The sequence below is a fragment of the Nerophis lumbriciformis genome, linkage group LG03 (genome assembly GCF_033978685.3).
Source record: "Nerophis lumbriciformis linkage group LG03, RoL_Nlum_v2.1, whole genome shotgun sequence".
Lineage (NCBI taxonomy): Eukaryota > Metazoa > Chordata > Actinopteri > Syngnathiformes > Syngnathidae > Nerophis > Nerophis lumbriciformis.
Genome location: NC_084550.2, coordinates 9,306,109 through 9,325,000, shown reverse-complemented (window position 1 = coordinate 9,325,000; position 18,892 = coordinate 9,306,109). Strand labels below are relative to the sequence as shown.

At 40.4% G+C, this 18,892-nt stretch overlaps 1 protein-coding gene across 4 annotated transcripts in view; it reads right to left on the bottom strand.

Moving 5' to 3' along the window:
* pcsk5b (proprotein convertase subtilisin/kexin type 5b) overlaps nucleotides 1-18,892 on the bottom strand; it is a 353,408-nt gene that overhangs the window by 142,042 nt on the left and 192,474 nt on the right. For all 4 annotated transcript variants that reach the window (XM_061933203.1, XM_061933210.1, XM_061933218.1 and 1 more), the window contains exons 12-15: nucleotides 15,571-15,759; nucleotides 10,928-11,064; nucleotides 10,668-10,793; nucleotides 3,644-3,746 (exon numbers count right to left, since the gene is read on the bottom strand). In XM_061933203.1, coding sequence (XP_061789187.1) covers nucleotides 3,644-3,746; nucleotides 10,668-10,793; nucleotides 10,928-11,064; nucleotides 15,571-15,759 — 555 coding nt within the window. The remainder of the gene's footprint in view (nucleotides 1-3,643; nucleotides 3,747-10,667; nucleotides 10,794-10,927; nucleotides 11,065-15,570; nucleotides 15,760-18,892) is intronic.

Below are 18,892 nucleotides of genomic sequence, written 5' to 3'. Positions count from 1 at the left end.
TTGACTCCCTCGAATGGCCTTGACGCTGTAAACAACAGGAACAGGCTGTTCTGAAAACATCCAAGAGGACACCTCAATGATGGACGCTTTTGACCTCCCTCCCTTCTCAACGACACTTGGAGTCAAACTTTTGCTTGCATGCAGAACGGCCCCAGGCCTATGGACACTACATCAACACACCCAAGACAATGGGCATATACACACACCCTCCCCCACATCACCCCACGCCTTCACCACCGCTTGATTCCCCTCGGGGTGATGGACGGCTGGCAGCGCTTCATAGCAGCAGTCGACCTTCAGGGCCCCAACTACCCGCCCCTGTTTCGAGTTGTTGTGATTACCGTATTTTTTGGAGTATAAGTCGCACCGGCCGAAAATGCATAATAAAGAAGGAAAAAAACAACATATGTAAGTCGCACCGGAGTATAAGTCGCATTTTTTGGGGAAATTTATTTGATAAAACCCAACACCAAGACATTTGAAAGGCAATTTAAAATAAATAAAGAATAGTGAACAACAGGCTGAATAAGTGTACGTTATATGAGGCATAAATAACCAACTGGCATGTTAACGTAACATATTATGGTAAGAGTCATTCAAATAACTATAAAATATAGAACATGATATACGTTTACCAAACAATCTGTCACTCCTAATCGCTAAATCCCATGAAATCTTATACGTCTAGTCCAGGGGTCGGCAACCTTTACCAGTCAAAGAGCCATTTTGACCAGTTTCACAAATTATAGAAAACAATGGGAGCCGCAAACATTTTTGGAAATTTTAAATGAAATAACACTGCATACAAAGTTGGTTTTTTTGCTTTGTGCTATGTATAATCCAGGGGTCTCAGACACGCTGCCCACACCTTTATATGGAATTTGAAACACCTTTATATGGAATTTGAAAGCTGGTGCGGCACGCGGGTTTTAAATGAATGGCACTTGTCAGCGTCATGCGTGCCGTGATGGTACAGCAAACAGCACCCACTACAACCAACATGCCTGATCAGCCACACGTTGCTTAGGGCTTCCGCTTGCTCACGTAGGTGACAGCAAGGCATACTTGGTCAACAACCACACAGGTCACACTGACGGTGGCCGTATAAAAAAACAAAAACTTTAACACTCTTACTAATAATGCGCCACACTGTGAACCCACACCAAACAAGAATGACAAACACATTTCCGGAGAACATCTGCACCGTAACACAACATAAACACAACAGGACAAATACCCAGAATCCCATGCAGCCCTAACTCTTCCGGGATACATTATACACCCCCGCTACCAAACCCCGCCCACCTCAACCGACGCACAGAGAGGGGAGGGGGGAAAGGGGGGGTGATGTGTGAGGGAGCAGGGTTGGGGTGGGGGCGGGGTTTGGTGGTAGCAGGGGTGTATAATGTAGCCCGGAAGAGTCAGGAGCCGCGGGTTGCCGACCCCTGGTCTAGTCTCTTACGTGAATGAGCTAAAAAATATTATTTGATATTTTACGGTAATGTGTTAATAATTTCACACATAAGTCGCTCCTGAGTATAAGTTGCATCCCCGGCCAATCTATGAAAAAAACTGCGACTTATAGTCCGAAAAATACGGTATATGTAACATGTTTATGTGTGCATGTCATGGAGGTTTTTTCCCACTCCAGACTAGGCCCCCTTAGGAGTCCAGTCTAGATTGTATTTTTTTTACTCACCTTCTTCCCCAGCGTTTTACCCTTTTCTCATCTTTTACGGGGCGCCTTTAGCGACCCATCAGCGTTCCTGTTCTGTAACCCTGTACACTGTTTGTTTGTCTAATCTTGAACGGGTTTGTGCTGAAAACATAGTTTCGTTGTACTTGTGCAATGACAATAAAGTCCTATCCTATCAAAGCTTTTCATCCTGTCACTAACACACAGAAACGACCTGGTCAATACAATATGCTGCTAAGTTCAGAAACGGCGACAGGCAGATTCAACAATTTGCATTTTTGATTTAAAAAAATTTTTTTTATGCAAGCAGAAGTCTTAAAAACATTTGTCTTGTTTAGCCAAGATGCATCAAGAGTGTGACTATACAGCAGTGACATGCAGTCACTAGAGGCAGGTGAGGCAGGGCCTCACCTGCCATCATGGAAAGAAAAAAAATGTAAAAAGAAAAAAAAAATTATTAAAATTTTAAATGTATCCAGTGATTATACTATAGTTATTTTCCATTTAACTTCACCAGTTTTAGATTATTTGTATTTAAAATCGCTGAATTTTCACATTTGCCGTTCAAATACTGAGAAGAGACGGTGCGGTGATCAGCAGCCAGTTAAGGCACGTCACTCATTTGTGCCTCACCATGGATTGCGCAATGACTCGGCTAACTGCTGGCCTGCTGTGCAGTGAGACCGTATTGCTATATGAATTATATTATACATTTCCATAGTTTAGTTAACTGAGGTATATAATGTACAGTGTATTTTGTCAACAACTGTATGTGTGTAAAGTATTTCTTGTGCTGAGCGATCATAAAACGGCTACAAAAGACGCACTGGCTGAGGCTCGCCTCCTGCACCCCCGCCGTAGATTGCAAGCCCTGACGGGAGTGTTATATCAACTAAAGCCCACACTTAAACTTTCCACGTGCAAGATTGAATCTATTTAAAAAAGTTATTTCATAGGAAGCCAAAAAGTGCAAAAACAATAATGTTCGTGTTGGAGGAGTTGTGAATGACTGCAGGGCCACAACATTAGGTACACCTGCAGACTGCAGGTGTATCTAATTCACAACTCCTCCAACACGAACATTATTGTTTTTGCATTTTTTTGGCTTCTTATTAAATAACTTTTGTAACCTATTTTTATGGGCTTTCCTCTTTGTGATGTTAAGTTCCTGTTATGCGCTGTTATACAGTATATGCCTTGAGCTCTAATTTTGAAGGCGCCAAGAGCGAAAGTGATGACATGTTGTAGTGGAGCGGAGGTTTTTGAAAGAAGGTAAATAAAGTGGTCCTCGTGTAAACTGGAGCCTCCGTGTTTGTTATTTTGTAGTTTCATACAGTATAGGCGACATTTATAAACCCTCGGTTACACTTTTTTAAATAGATTCAATCTTGCATGTGGAAAGTTTAAGTGAGGGCTTTAGTTGATATAACACTCCTGTCAGGAGGTGCATTAATCCAGCACAACAGCGGCGAATGGACTTCATTTATAACTTAGTAAAGGTAAGACCATAATAACGTTTTTTTTATTAAATGTGCTTTTTTGTGTGCTATAGTTTGTATGTGTAAAGTTAAAGTTAAGTTAAAGTACCAATGATTGTCACACACACACTAGGTGTAATGAAATTTGTCCTCTGCATTTGACCCATCCCCTTGTTCACCCCCTGGGAGGTGAGGGGAGCAGTGGGCAGCAGCGGCGCCGCGCCCGGGAATGATTTTTGGTGATTTAACCCCCAATTCCAACCCTTGATGCTGAGTGCCAAGCAGGGAAGAATGCTGGTATGAGCTTTTAAACATAACCCGTTAACTGCTGCCAATCAAATGGTGAATAAGATACTCTTTAGGGTTCATATGTTTGTAAATCTGACTGTGATGAAGTCAGTGCCTCACCAGCCATCAACCTCACCGCACGTCACTGCTATACAGTATGAATATTATGGAGCGGTCATACCTGGTGTTGTTCTTGAACTTGAGGAAGAAGTGCAGGCAGTCTATGCAGTGGTGTGGGCCAGGGCCTTCGCAGCCGCTCTCATTGCATTCGGAATCACATGGCCCTGCAGACACACACAAGTGCAACCAATTAAATGTCACGAATCTTGCTAGACATAAAAGAAAAAAAAACAATGCCGCACTGACGCAAATGACGAAAAGGAAAAACTCCCTGAAAAGGAAAAAAACCTGGAACATAGTCATGCAAGATGTCAGTGGACAGTCACAGCACAATGTCAGTTCTGTGAGCACCAAAGGATTTAACTCCGCACTGGTTTTACATTTGTCTTGGGCTTTTTGTGGGTCTTAACAAACACTATTTCCAAAAGAAGTCTAAAAAATGCTTAACAGGTCAACGACGATTAACAATTTTTTTTTTACACTTATGTTGCAATTACAAACTAGAAAAGCAGTCAGCGAGCGCAGACCTCTGGCAGGCCCTACCCCAATAGTAAAAAAAAGTCCTGAATCGAGACGGTGATCTGGATCACCCGCAAAATGTAATCACTCCTTCTTTATCCCATTTCTGACATGACATGAAAGTTTCATCAAAAGGTGCCATAAGTAACCGTGTGAATCCTCTCATCGGTCATCCATTGTCTTTGTCTTTGTGAAGGCAGCTAGCATACACACACAAGTTGAGGCTCATAACGTCATTATCCCATTTCTGACATTTCCTGAAAGTTTTATGTTGGGTTGTGTTAACTACTTGACAAACCCCAGCGATGTATGGAAAATTGACCAAGAATAAAGAGTCCTTAACCTCTAAAGCAGGGGTGCTCATTACGTCGATCGCGATCTACCGGTCGATCTCGGAGGGTGTGTCAGTCGATCACCAGCCAGGCATTAAAAAAATAGTCCTAAAAATGAGCGATCATAAATCTTCACTATGACGTCACTTTCGTCACTTGATTGACATTCACGGCACCCGAGGGTCTTCTGAGATGACGCTGGCTGCTGCCAGCTCATTAAAATTACCGACTGGAAGGCGATAAACACTTTATTTCAACAGACTCTGCCGCCGTACCTGTCGTCAAAACTCCAAAGACCGACTGCACAGTTTCACAATAAAAGCTCTGCTTCATCCTGCCTGCGCTACCAAAATAAGAGTCTCAGAAAGCTGGCGTGCACAAGCTAGCAAGCTACGGAGTTTGCCGACAATGTATTTCTTGTAAAGTGTATACAAAGGAGTACAGAAGCTGGACAAATAAGATGCCAAAAACCAACCACTTTCATGTGGTATTGGACAGAAAGGAGGACTTTTTTTCTCCTCCATTCTAAAATGCGGACGTTATCATCACCACTGTCTGATTCCAATCAATGCAAGTCATCACAATCAGGTAATACACCAACTTATATTATTGTCTTCATGAAAGAAAGGAATCTATATGTGTTAAACATGCTTGTATTATCTTTAACCACCTTTAAGTTGTTAACAATATTAACTATGTGTTAAACATGCTTGTTTTATCTTTAACCACCTTTAAGTTGTTAACAATATTAACTATTTGTGTTAAACATGCTTGTATTATTTTTAACCACCTTTAACTTGTTAACAATATTAACTATATGTATTAAACATGCTTGCATTATCATTAAACACCTTTAACTTGTTAACAATATTAACTATATGTGTTAAACATGCTTGCATTATCATTAAACACCTTTAACTTGTTAACAAAAACATATATTTCATAAATAAGTAAATATAAATTATATATATGAATGAGGTAGATCCCCACGACTTGATCAATTGAAAAGTAGCTCGCCTGCAGAAAAAGTGTGAGCACCCCTGCTCTAAAGGCCTTAGTGGCCACATGCGTGGACAGCACCTTTTAGCTCGTATTTCCAAAATTGTGTACACTACTGAATTGGGGTCTTATGCCGACATATGGACACTTATACTGCCATCTGGTGGTGTCAGAAGAGTATAACATACAATGGAATTTGAAAAAAAAAAAGTGCAAAAATAAAAATTAGCATGAAGTACACGTTTGTTACTTATGGACTAAGTACATCATATAAAAAGATGATTTTTAGTTTTTATTCTAATTAGGGTCCAATAAGCCCAAATAGCAAAGAGAAATAAAAAAAATCGTGTAAACAAACAGCTTGGGCCTTAAAGGGGAACATTATCACCAGACCTATGTAAGCGTCAATATATACCTTGATGTTGCAGAAAAAAAGACCATATATTTTTTTAACCGATTTCCGAACTCTAAATGGGTGAATATTGGCGAATTAAACACCTTTCTATTATTCGCTACGTCACATCGGGAAGCAGTCCGCCATTTTCTCACTTTCGTCGGTGTGTTGTCGGAGGGTGTAACAACACGAACAGGGACGGATTCAAGTTGCACCAGTGGCCCAAAGATGCGAAAGTGGCAAGAAATTGGACGAAATTTGTTCAAAATACGAGGCTGTGGGGAAAGCCGACGAAATGGTCAGTCGTTTGTTCCGCACACTTTACCGACGAAAGCTATGCTACGACAGAGATGGCAAGAATGTGTGGATATCCTGCGACACTCAAAGCAGATGCTGACATCAACTCCAAAACTGGACGGATCAGCTTTCAGGAAAAGAGAGCGGATGAGGGTATGTCTACAGAATATATTAATTGATGAAAACTTTATTCATTACTTGCGGTTTTATGTAAATTATTATACATAAACTGTGTTTACCAATAATTTAGCTTATTTTTTTTTTTCAATCATTCGAGTACATTCGGGTAGTCTTGTGTAATGCAGTATTTTGTGTCTATTTAGGTATGGTTTACCTGAGTGCTGAAATCGTGGAAAAATATATGTTCTTAGCGCGCCTGAAATGGGCTGTCTGCACTCTCAAAGTGCATGTTGTTGCCAAATGTATTTCATATGCTGTAAACCTAGTTCATAGTTGTTAGTTTCCTTTAATGCCAAACAAACACATACCAATCGTTGGTTAGAAGGCGATCGCCGAATTCGTCCTCGCTTTCTCCCGTGTCGCTGGCTGTCGTGTCGGTTTCGCTTGCATACGGTTCAAACCGATATGGCTCAATAGCTTCAGTTTCTTCTTCAATTTCGTTTTCGCTACCTGCCTCCACACTACAACCATCCGTTTCAATACATGCGTAATCTGTTGAATCGCTTAAGCCGCTGAAATCCGAGTCTGAATCCGAGCTAATGTCGCTATAGCTTGCTGTTCTATGCGCCATGTTTGTTTGTGTTGGCTTCACTATGTGACGTCACAGGAAAATGGACGGGTGTATATAACGATGGTTAAAATCAGGCACTTTGAAGCTTTTTTAGGGATATTGCGTGATGGGTAAAATTTTGAAAAAAACTTCGAAAAATAAAATAAGCCACTGGGAACTGATTTTTAATGGTTTTAACCCTTCTGAAATTGTGATAATGTTCCCCTTTAAGAGGTTAAAGATTGTATAACCTAGTAATGGAGGCAAAATGTGCACCTATGTACTATACCAGTGGTGTCCGAAATGCGGCACCGGGGCCATTTACGGCCTGCAGCTGTTTTTTTGTTTTTTGTTTTTTTTTTGGCTCTCTGCATGTTCTGAAAACATAATTAATTCATTATTATTAAGATATGTTAGATATAACACAATAGCAATCTCGTTACCTTGCGTAATGACAATAAAGCTGATTCTGATTCTGATTCTGATTCTGATTGTATATTTTTCAAATAGCTTAGCTTATACTGATAGCATTATTAATATTTAGTAGAGATGTCCGATAATGGCTTTTTTGCCGATATCCGATATTCCGATATTGTCCAACTCTTAATTACCGATTCCGATATCAACCGATACCGATATATACAGTCGTGGAATTAACACATTATTATGTCTAATTTTGTTGTGATGCCCCGCTGGATGCATTAAACAATGTAACAAAGTTTTCCAAAATAAATCAACTCAAGTTATGGAAAAAAATGCCAACATGGCACTGCCATATTTATTATTGAAGTCACAAAGTGCATTATTTTTTTTTGACATGCCTCAAAACCGCAGCTTGGAATTTGGGACATGCTCTCCCTGAGAGAGCATGAGGAGTTTGAGGTGGGCGGGGTTGGGGAGGGGGGCAGGGGGTAGCGGGGGGTGTATATTGTAGCGTCCCGGAAGAGTTAGTGCTGCAAGGGGTTCTGGGTATTTGTTCCGTTGTGTTTATGTTGTGTTACAGTGCGGATGTTCTCCCGAAATGAGTTTGTCATTCTTGTTTGGTGTGGGTTCACAGTGTGGCGCATATTTGTAACAGTGTTAAAGTTATTTATACGGCCACCCTCAGTGTGACCTGTATGGCTGTTGACCAAATATGCCTTGCATTCACTTGTGTGTGTGAAAAGTCGTAGATATTGTGTGACTGGGCCGGCACGCAAAGGCAGTGCCTTTAAGGTTTATTGGCGCTCTGTACTTCTCCCTACGTCCGTGTACACAGCGGCGTTTTAAAAAGTCATAAATATTACTTTTTGAAACGGATACCGATAATTTCCGATGTTACATTTTAAAGTATTTATCGGCCGATAATACCGGCAATCCGATATTATCGGACATCCCTAATATTTAGCATATTTAAAGTCAATATGTGTCCTATGGTGGAAAAAGTTTGGACACTCATGTACTATACCATCAACATTTGGTATTTTACTGAGGGATGTTTTATTGTTTTTTCGTTATGAATGTAAAATATTTCCTTAAAGGGGACCTATTATTCAAAACCAACTTTTCTTAACTGTTGGTAACTGTTTTTGTGTATTTGGGATCTGCGTAAGTCCAGAAAATTAGAAATAAAACAATGAAGGCATGGCGGAGATGTTCATAAAACAATATTGCCCTCTTTCATACTTTCTCAAAAAATGTGCCCAATTGAGGACGTTTTCCCCCAGTTGTGATGTCAGCGGAAATCTCCATTGATGGTAGACGATTTACCTAAAGTGCTTTGCGTGAGTTCGCAAATTGTAGTTTTGGTTTTTTTCCCCCCCGTACATCCTTTTGTTGTGGGGCAGACTGGCTCGTACATGCATATGCTGTTGCCATTTCCAATACAAGGTAGTGTATAGTTCAAACTTATATTTGTCAGCGGACTCCATATGGAAGCGCTAAAAACTACAAACCCTGTTTCCATATGAGTTGGGAAATTGTGTTAGATATAAATATAAACGGAATACAATGATTTGCAAATTATTTTCAACCCATATTCAGTTGAATATGCTACAAAGACAACATATTTGATGTTCAAACTGATAAACATTTTTTTTTTTTAGCAAATAATCATTAACTTTAGAATTTGATGCCAGCAACACGTGACAAAGAAGTTGGGAACGGTGGCAATAAATACTGATAAAGTTGAGGAATGCTCATCAAACACTTATTTGGAACATCCCACAGGTGAACAGGCTAATTGGGAACAGGTGGGTGCCATGATTGGGTATAAAAGTAGATTCCATGAAATGCTCAGTCATTCACAAACAAGGATGGGGCGAGGGTCACCACTTTGTCAACAAATGCGTGAGCAAATTGTTGAACAGTTTAAGAAAAACCTTTCTCAACCAGCTATTGCAAGGAATTTAGGAATTTCACCATCTACGGTCCGTAATATCTTCAAAGGGTTCAGAGAATCTGGAGAAATCACTGCACGTAAGCAGCTAAGCCCGTGACCTTCGATCCCTCAGGCTGTACTGCATCAACAAACGACATCAGTGTGTAAAGGATATCACCACATGGGCTCAGGAACACTTCAGAAACCCACTGTCAGTAACTACAGTTGGTCGCTACATCTGTAAGTGCAAGTTAAAACTCTCCTATGCAAGGCGAAAACCGTTTATCAACAACACCCAGAAACGCCGTCGGCTTCACTGGGCCTGAGCTCATCTAAGATGGACTCATGCAAAGTGGAAAAGTGTTCTGTGGTCTGACGAGTCCACATTTCAAGTTGTTTTTGGAAACTGTGGACGTCGTGTCCTCCGGACCAAAGATGAAAAGAACCATCCGGATTGTTATAGGCGCAAAGTTGAAAAGCCAGCATCTGTGATGGTATGGGGGTGTATTAGTGCCCAAGACATGGGTAACTTACACATCTGTGAAGGCACCATTAATGCTGAAAGGTACATACAGGTTTTAGAGCAACATATGTTGCCATCCAAGCAACGTTACCATGGACGCCCCTGCTTATTTCAGCAAGACAATGCCAAACCACGTGTTACAGCAATGTGGCTTCATAGTAAAAGAGTGCGGGTACTAGACTGGCCTGCCTGTAGTCCAGACCTGTCTCCCATTGAAAATGTGTGGCGCATTATGAAGCCTAAAATACCACAACGGAGACCCCCGGACTGTTGAACACCTTAAGCTGTACATCAAGCAAGAATGGGAAAGAATTCCACCTGAGAAGCTTAAAAAATGTGTCTCCTCAGTTCCCAAACGTTTACTGAGTGTTGTTAAAAGGAAAGGCCATGTAACACAGTGGTGAACATGCCCTTTCCCAACTACTTTGGCACGTGTTGCAGCCATCAAATTCTAAGTTAATTGTTATTTGCAAAAAAATAAAATAAAGTTTATGAGTTTGAACATCAAATATCTTGTCTTTGTAGTGCATTCAATTGAAAATGGGTTGAAAAGGGTTTGCAAATCATTGTATTCCGTTTATATTTACATCTAACACAATTTCCCAACTCATATGGAAACGGGGTTTGTACAACATGGCTGGCAGGGAGAAAACGCAGTCGAAGTGGAGGCACGTAAATAAGACCGCTCACAAAACAACGCATCCTAAAAGAGCGGCTTGGAGAAGGTCTGTAAAACATAATCTACGCAACGTTTTGACCAAAGAACCACCATTACATGTTATGTAGACAACAGGGAAGTGTTTCAAACGGGAAAAAAAAAAATCATAGTATGACCACTTTAAGTGTTACGCATACAGTAAATAAAGGAAATGATAAAACTCAACAGTGGAGGACATCTGCCGTGCTTCTGTGTTTCTTCTTAGCACACCTACCGTTGTACTCCTCCTCCTCATCAATGGGTGTCAGCATGTCGGTGGAGCGAGGCTTATCGCTACGTAGAGACGAGTAAGGGTGCACAGAGGTTCCATAGAGCACCAAGGACCACTCTTTCAGCTTGCCTGAGGAAAAAAAACATAAGCAGGTTCTACGTTACACTTATAACTGAAACAGTTTGTACTGGTAAGAAAGATCATGTTCAGAAAAAAAAACGTAGGATAAAAGGATGTTCCCTTGTCTCGTGATGTTTTCATACCAGGTACTTTCTGGCTGCGTAGTTGAGAAGGTGAATCATAAATTTCCAGGACCCAGTCGCCTGCTGCTTTCTCTCCCCAGCAGTGGGTGGTCATAAACTCCCAGTTTTTGAAACCCTCCATGGAGTGATCAAACAACCTGAATGTTGACAACACACACAAATACACACACCAAAGGCATTAAATTATAATCAGATTAGACTGTATAATGTACACTGCAAAAACTGAAATCTAAGATGAAATATCTCAAATAAGGGTGATATTTGCTTATTTCTGTCTGATAAGATAATTCTTCTCACTAAGCAGATTTTATGTTAGAGTGTTTTACTTGTTTTAAGTGTTTTGGTCCTAAATGATCTCAGTAAGATATTACAGCTTGTTGCTGAGATTTGATGACCTATATTGAGTAAAACATGCTTGAAACTAGAATATCAACTGTTGCAAAGCTGTGTCATCTACACACACAAGTATAAAACTACTTTTTTTAAAGTAATAGTTTTTTATTTCAAGCCTGAAAAAAAAAAAATCATGACTTTGACACAATTGTGTCTCATAATTAAAACAGATGACAGCCAAATGGACTTTGCTGTTTTATTTTCAATGAAACAATAGAAAATACGTACTCATATAGTAGTACAGTTGGCACAGTACAGTAAACTGACAGTTAATATTTAAACATTTAACATTTATTAGGTGGTGTGACACTAACCATCTTATTTTAAATGTGACCAAGACACAGGAAATGGTTTTGGATCCGAGGAAAGTGACTGACCATGAGCCAGTGGTCATCAAAAATCAGGAAATCACCCAGGTATCCTCATATAAATATTTAGGGGTTCATATTGATAATCTTCTCTGCTGGAAGACACATATTGACAAACTGTGCAATAGACTGCAACAGAGGCTATATTTTTGCGAAGATTAAGATTGTACGGCGTAAGCAGCCACATCATGATGATTTTCTACCGTGCCATTGTAGAGAGCATCATTAGATACGGGATCACCTCATGGCTTGGCAACCTAACCGTTAAGCTAAAAAGCAAACTGGCCGGCATGCATAAAACGGCAATGAAAATCGTAGGGAGGAAAGAATATGAGCCTATACAGAGCATCTATGAGCAGGCAGTTAGGAAAAAAGCTAAGAAAATTATTTCCAACTCACAACATCCACTCTTTCCTGAATATGGAACCCTGCCATCAGGGAGAAGACTCCGGGTCCCACTATGCAAATTTAACCGCCTTAAATTATCATTTGTCCCAGCCTCCATTAAGCTGACCAACAATGTGCAATAGAATTTTAATACATAGGTTAGCACTTTTTTAGCACATAGCACTTTAGCACATAGCACTTTAGAACTAAGCACTTTATCCATGAGCTCTAGTGCAATGCACATTGGTACTTTATCTTTATCTCCATACTGTAGATTTTATGCCTACATCAAAGTGCCACCTATGTCTATCAAGCTCCATGTTCTGATGTTTAAATGTTAGTTGTATGGTTGTGGTTGTGTCTGTGCTTGTGTTTTTGTTCTGTTGTTTTTGGGTATGTTAAGAAAGCAATGATGCACCGTGCCCAAGACAAATTTCCCCGCGGGGACAATAAAGTTGAACCTTGAACCTTGAACCTTGATGTGACATTTCTAACAATTTTGAACAGAAATAGTTCATGCACATTCAGATAAATTCTTCAAAATTACAATAGAAAAAAATTTGGCCGGGGGCCGGGCTGTATATATGCGCACTAATTGACTGAAAGAGCACGCACTTGTCGCGATGATGTCATGTTATCGATGGAAAAATGCATTTTTAGACAATATGATTTGCCTGAGCGGCTAGGAGACCCCGAGAGTAACAAGCGCTTGCCTTGTTGCCTTTCCATTAAGAACAATAAATTAGTTTTTAGTATAAGTTTGCTGGTTTCAAGAAATGTAATGCTGAGCGCATATCATTATGTCAAGATAATGGCACTAGCATTTACCGTATTTTTCAGAGTATAAGTCGCACCTGCTGAAAATGCATAATAAAGAAGGAAAAAAAATATAAAAGTCGCACTGGAGTACAAGTTGCATTTTTTGGGGAAATGTATATACCGGTATTACTCTGTCCTCCACCCTGAGCCAGCCCACTTTGGAGAAGTGGGTAGGAGTGAGGTGTGATCTGGGGTGGAGGTCTAAAAGTAATCTGACTAGCTTGTTCTGGGATGTTTGGAGTCTAGATTTGAGGGTTTTGGAGGTGCTGGGGTACCAGGACACGAAGTGACACAAGCAACAAAATACTTCAGTAGTAACGAATAACTTTTAAAACTGGACTGAACAGCACCAGTTTACTTGAGAAAGACCGAGATCGTCAGAGGAAGCAATATGAAACCATGTTAAACTTCCGATCTAACAACGATCTAAGTCGCACCGGCCGAAAATGCATAATAAAGAAGGAAAAAAACATATATAAGTCACACTGGAGTATAAGTCGCATTTTTTGGGGAAATGTATTTGATAAAAGCCAACACCAAGAATAGACATTTGAAAGGCAAATTAAAATAAATAAAGAATAGTGAACAACAGGCTGAATAAGTGTACGTTATATGAGGCATAAATAACCAACTGGTATGTTAACGTAACATATTATGGTAAGAGTCATTCAAATAACTATAACATATAGAACATGCTATACGTTTACCAAACAATCTGTCATTCCTAATCGCTAAATCCCATGAAATCTTATACGTCTAGTCTCTTACGTCCATCCATCCATCCATCTTCTTCCGCTTATCCGAGGTCGGGTCGCGGGGGCAGCAGCCTAAGCAAGGAAGCCCAGACTTCCCTCTCCCCAGCCACTTCGTCCAGCTCCTCCCGGGGGATCCAGAGGCGTTCCCAGGCCAGCCGGGAGACATAGTCTTCCCAACGTGTCCTGGGTCTTCCCCGTGGCCGCCTACCGTTCGGACGTGCCCTAAACACCTCCCTAGGGAGGCGTTCGGGTGGCATCCTGACCAGATGCCCGAACCACCTCATCTGGCTCCTCTCGATGTGGAGGAGCAGCGGATTTACTTTGAGCTCCCCCCGGATGACAGAGCTTCTCACCCTATCTCTAAAGGAGAGCCCCGCCACCCGGCGGAGGAAACTCATTTCGGCCGCTTGTACCCGTGATCTTGTCCTTTCGGTCATAACCCAAAGCTCATGACCATAGGTGAGGATGGGAACGTAGATCGACCGGTAAATTGAGAGCTTTGCCTTCCGGCTCAGCTCCTTCTTCAACAGCGTCCGCATTACTGAAGATGCCGCACCGATCCGCCTGTCGATCTCACGATCCACTCTTCCCTCACTCGTGAACAAGACTCCGAGGTAATTGAACTCCTCTACTTGGGGCAGGGTCTCCTCCCCAACCCGGAGATGGCACTCCACCCTTTTCCGGGCAAGAACCATGGACTTGGACTTGGAGGTGCTGATTCTCATCCCAGTCGCTTCACACTCGGCTGCGAACCGATCCAGTGAGAGCTGAAGATCCTGGCCAGATGAAGCCATAAGGACCACATCATCTGCAAAAAGCAGAGACCTAATCCTGCAGCCACCAAACCGGATCCCCTCAACGCCTTGACTGCGCCTAGAAATTCTGTCCATAAAAGTTATGAACAGAATGGGTGACAAAGGGCAGCCTTGGCGGAGTCCAACCCTCACCGGAAACGTGTCCGACTTACTACCGGCAATGCGGACCAAGCTCTGACACTGATCGTACAGGGAGCGGACTGCCACAATCAGACAGTCCGATACCCCATACTCTCTAAGCACTCCCCACAGGACTTCCCAAGGGACACGGTCGAATGCCTTCTCCAAGTCCACAAAGCACATGTAGACTGGTTGGGCAAACTCCCATGCACCCTCAAGGACCCTGCCGAGAGTATAGAGCTGGTCCACAGTTCCACGACCAGGACGAAAACCACACTGTTCCTCCTGAATCGGAGTCTCTTACGTGAATGAGATAAATAATATTATTTGATATTTTACGCTAATGTGTTAATAATTTCACACATAAGTGGCTCCTGAGTATAAGTCGCACCCCCGGCAAAACTATGAAAAAAACTGCGACTTATAGTCCGAAAAATACGGTACTTAATTTAATAATATTTTTCAACATATCGAGCAAAAAGGTGTCTTTTTTTTTTCTTTCTACCACTTGTTATTAGTGAGAATATACTTATTATAAGATATTTTTGGGTTAATTGAGGTTAGCTAATTTGACTTGTTTTGGAAAGTCTTGACAAGCCACATTTTCTTGTTCTATTGGCAGATAATTTTGCTTAGTTCAAATAAAATACCCCTCATTTTTGTATTTTTTGTTTTTGAACTCTGACTTTTTGCAGTGTACACACTGTACCATCACTTCACAGCCATACATGTTTTGCCCTTTTGCCTTGTGTGGGCAGTAATATTCTTACAATTTATTTTCTGTTGATAAATATTTTTACACAAATAATTCATTGACATAGCTTTGAGGTGTGATATTTATCCTTTCAACATGAGATCAGAAGTAAACAAAACAATGAACAAAAAGAAGACAATGTAAACTTTGGTGTGATTTAGAATACACCCATTGTTGTTAGTAAGTGTAGTTTAGTTGAATTAATATAACACTACAAAGAGACGTTTTCTACCTTTTGGCGAGCAGCTGTGACTTGGTCCCCGAAGGCGAGGTCAGGTTGATTGACAGGTCTCCACGCCGCGGGTGCGTGATGGTGATGCGTACCACCACATGCTCCAGGTAGATAACATGGTGGTTGGGGTTGTCGGTACAGCCTGTGGCCTTGTACACAGAACGCACCATGTGCTCCGGACGAATAGTTCTAAAAGATGCAAAAAAGGGGAAACAACAGGAAATTATGATTTTATTTGCTCCAAACATGCTGAACATTACGGTACAGAACATCACTTGATTACACTTGCACAATTCGGCATGTCTGACAAGGAATAGGAAGAAACCGAGCTAGATTCTAACACTTTTCCATGTTTTTGTCCATAGTTTGATCACTTCCTGTGTTAAAAAGTGACCATTTTCTAACAGGGAGAAAAATAATAGATTATGTATAACATATGTAGGGAAAAGGGTTCCAAAACAAATATGTTGAATATTAAGTGAATGATTAAATAGTACACAGAAAATACAATTTCCGTATTTTTCGGAGTATAAGTCGCACCGGCCGAAAACGCATAATAAAGAAGGAAAAAAACATAAGTCGCACTGGAGTATAAGTCGTATTTTTTGGGGAAATTTATTTGATAAAAGCCAACAGCAAGAATAGACATTTGAAAGGCAATTTCAAATAAATAAAGAATAGCGAACAACAGGCTGAATAAGTGTACGTTATATGAGGCATAAATAACCAACTGGTATGTTAACGTAACATATTATGGTAAGAGTCATTCAAATAACTATAACATATAGAACATGCTATACGTTTACCAAACAATCTGTCACTCCTACACTGCAAAAAGTCAGTGTTCAAAAACAAGAAAAAATTATACAAAAATTAGGGGTATTTTATTTGAACTTAGCAAATTATCTGAACAAGAAAATTTGGCTTGTCAAGACTTTCCAAAACAAGTAAAATTAGCTAACCTCAATGAACCCAAAAATACCTTAAAATAAGTATATTCTCACTAATAACAAGTGCACTTTTCTTGGTAGAAAAAAATAAAGACATTTTTGCTCAATATGTTGAAAAATATTCTTAAATGAAGTAAATGCTAGTGCCATTATCTTGACATAATGATATGCGCTCGGCATTACATTTCTTGAATCCAGCAAACTTATACTAAAAACTAATTTATTGTTCTTAATGGAAAGGCAACAAGGCATCATCTTGTTACTCTCGGGGTCTCAGGCAAATCATATTGTTTAAAAATGCATTTTTCCATGGATAACATGACATCATCGTGCCAAGTGCGTGCTCTTTCAGTCAATTAGTGCGCATATTATGGCGTCACATTAGTGCCAAAAATCCGAGCACATAAAAACTGTTATCGCGCGCTGATTCTCCATTTCGTGCGCGCGCGACACACTTTCTGCACGCGCGCGGTGCCTTTCTGCGCGCGCGCCGTCTCGGTCTGTGCGCTGTCATGTTTCCTTTTGGCACTTTGGGGGTGGGTATGCTTAGACGGCCCCTTCTTTCTGATTGGTCATGCGAAAAATGGCGAAAAATGCTCAGAGCCAATCAGAAGTATAGCAGGGCGGGTCATCGTCAATATGTATCAAGATTTACGGAGGAAGAAGTGGATAAAAAAATGTCGTGCGCTGATTAAGGCTATTTCATACCACATAAACACAATACAGGGTAATACAAAATGTGACCCAAATAAATAATAAGACAACAAACACCTTGATCACATCTTTCAGCCAGAACTGGTCCACCAGCAAAAACATCCAACCATAACATTATTTTATATTTTCACTTCTTCTTGAACATTTGTTTTCTAATTTATGGAATTTATTTTGATTCAGCCATAAAATTAATGAAATAATCTTTGAATTTTGTTTTTAAAATGTTAGAAATAGCTTTTAATAATGTATTCTGAAACAGTTTAAAATAATCAGAGAACTGACTAACACTGACCCTACACAACTATGTTGCACAATTAAGTCTTTTTTTTTAAAGCGAAAGAGGTAATTTCAACAGGTACAGCATCCTATGTCATATCTACATGTAATAAGATTTGTAACAAGGCAAACCGTTTGTAAATTGGTCGAAAATTGAGCAAGTTATGGTAATTTAATTAGTACATGTACCATTGACATCAATGTAATGATTGAGGCTAGATGTCCGAGGTAAGATGGCTACAACGTTGCTACGCTGGAGAATCATTGGTCATTTGAAAAATGCTCACAGCCAATCAGAAAGGAGGGGCCGTCCAAGCATACCCGCCCCCAAAGTGCCAAAAAGAAACATGACAGCGCGAGGAGAGATGCCAGGAGTACACAGACCGAGACGGCGCGCGTGCAGAAAGGCACCGCGCGCGCGCAGAAAGGGTGTCGCGCGCGTGCGCACGAAGTGGAGAATCAGCGCGCGATAACAGTTTTTATGCGCTCGGATTTTTGGCACTAATGTGACGCCATAGCATATATACAGCCCGGCTCCCGGCGAAAACATTTTTAATTGTAATTTTGAGGAATTTATTTAAATGTGCATTAACTATTTCTGTTTAAAATTGTTTGAAATGTCACATGATAAATGTTTAAATATTAGTTTACTGTACTGTGCCAACTGTACTACTATATGAGTACGTGTTTTCTATTGTTTCATTGAAAATAAAACAGCAAAGTCCATTTGGCTGTCATCTGTTTTAATTATGAGACAATTGTGTCAAAATCATGATTTTTTTTTTCATGCTTGAAATAAGAAATTATTACTTTAAAAAAATAGTTTTATACTTGTGAGTGTTGATGACACAGCTTTGCAACACTTGATATTCTAGTTTCAAGCATGTTTTACTCAATATAGGTCATCAAATCTCAGCAACAAGCTGTAATATCTTACTGACATCATTTAGTACCAAAACCCTTAAAACAAGTAAAACACTCCAACATAAAATCTGCTTAGTGAGAAGAATTATCTTATCAGACAGAAAATAAGCAAATATCACCCTTATTTGAGATATTTAATCTTACTTAGTTTTCAGTTTTTGCAGTGTAATCGCTAAATCCCATGAAATCTTATACGTCTAGTCCAGGGGTCGGCAACCTTTACCAGTCAAAGAGCCATTGATGTGTGAGGGAGCAGGGTTGGGGTGGGGGCGGGGTTTGGTGGTAGCAGGGGTGTATAATGTAGCCCGGAAGAGTCAGGGCTGCATGGGATTCTGGGTATTTGTCCTGTTGTGTTTATGTTGTGTTAAGGTGCAGATGTTCTCCCGAAATGTGTTTGTCATTCTTGTTTGGTTTTGGTTCAAAGTGTGGCGCATTATTAGTAAGAGTGTTAAAGTTGT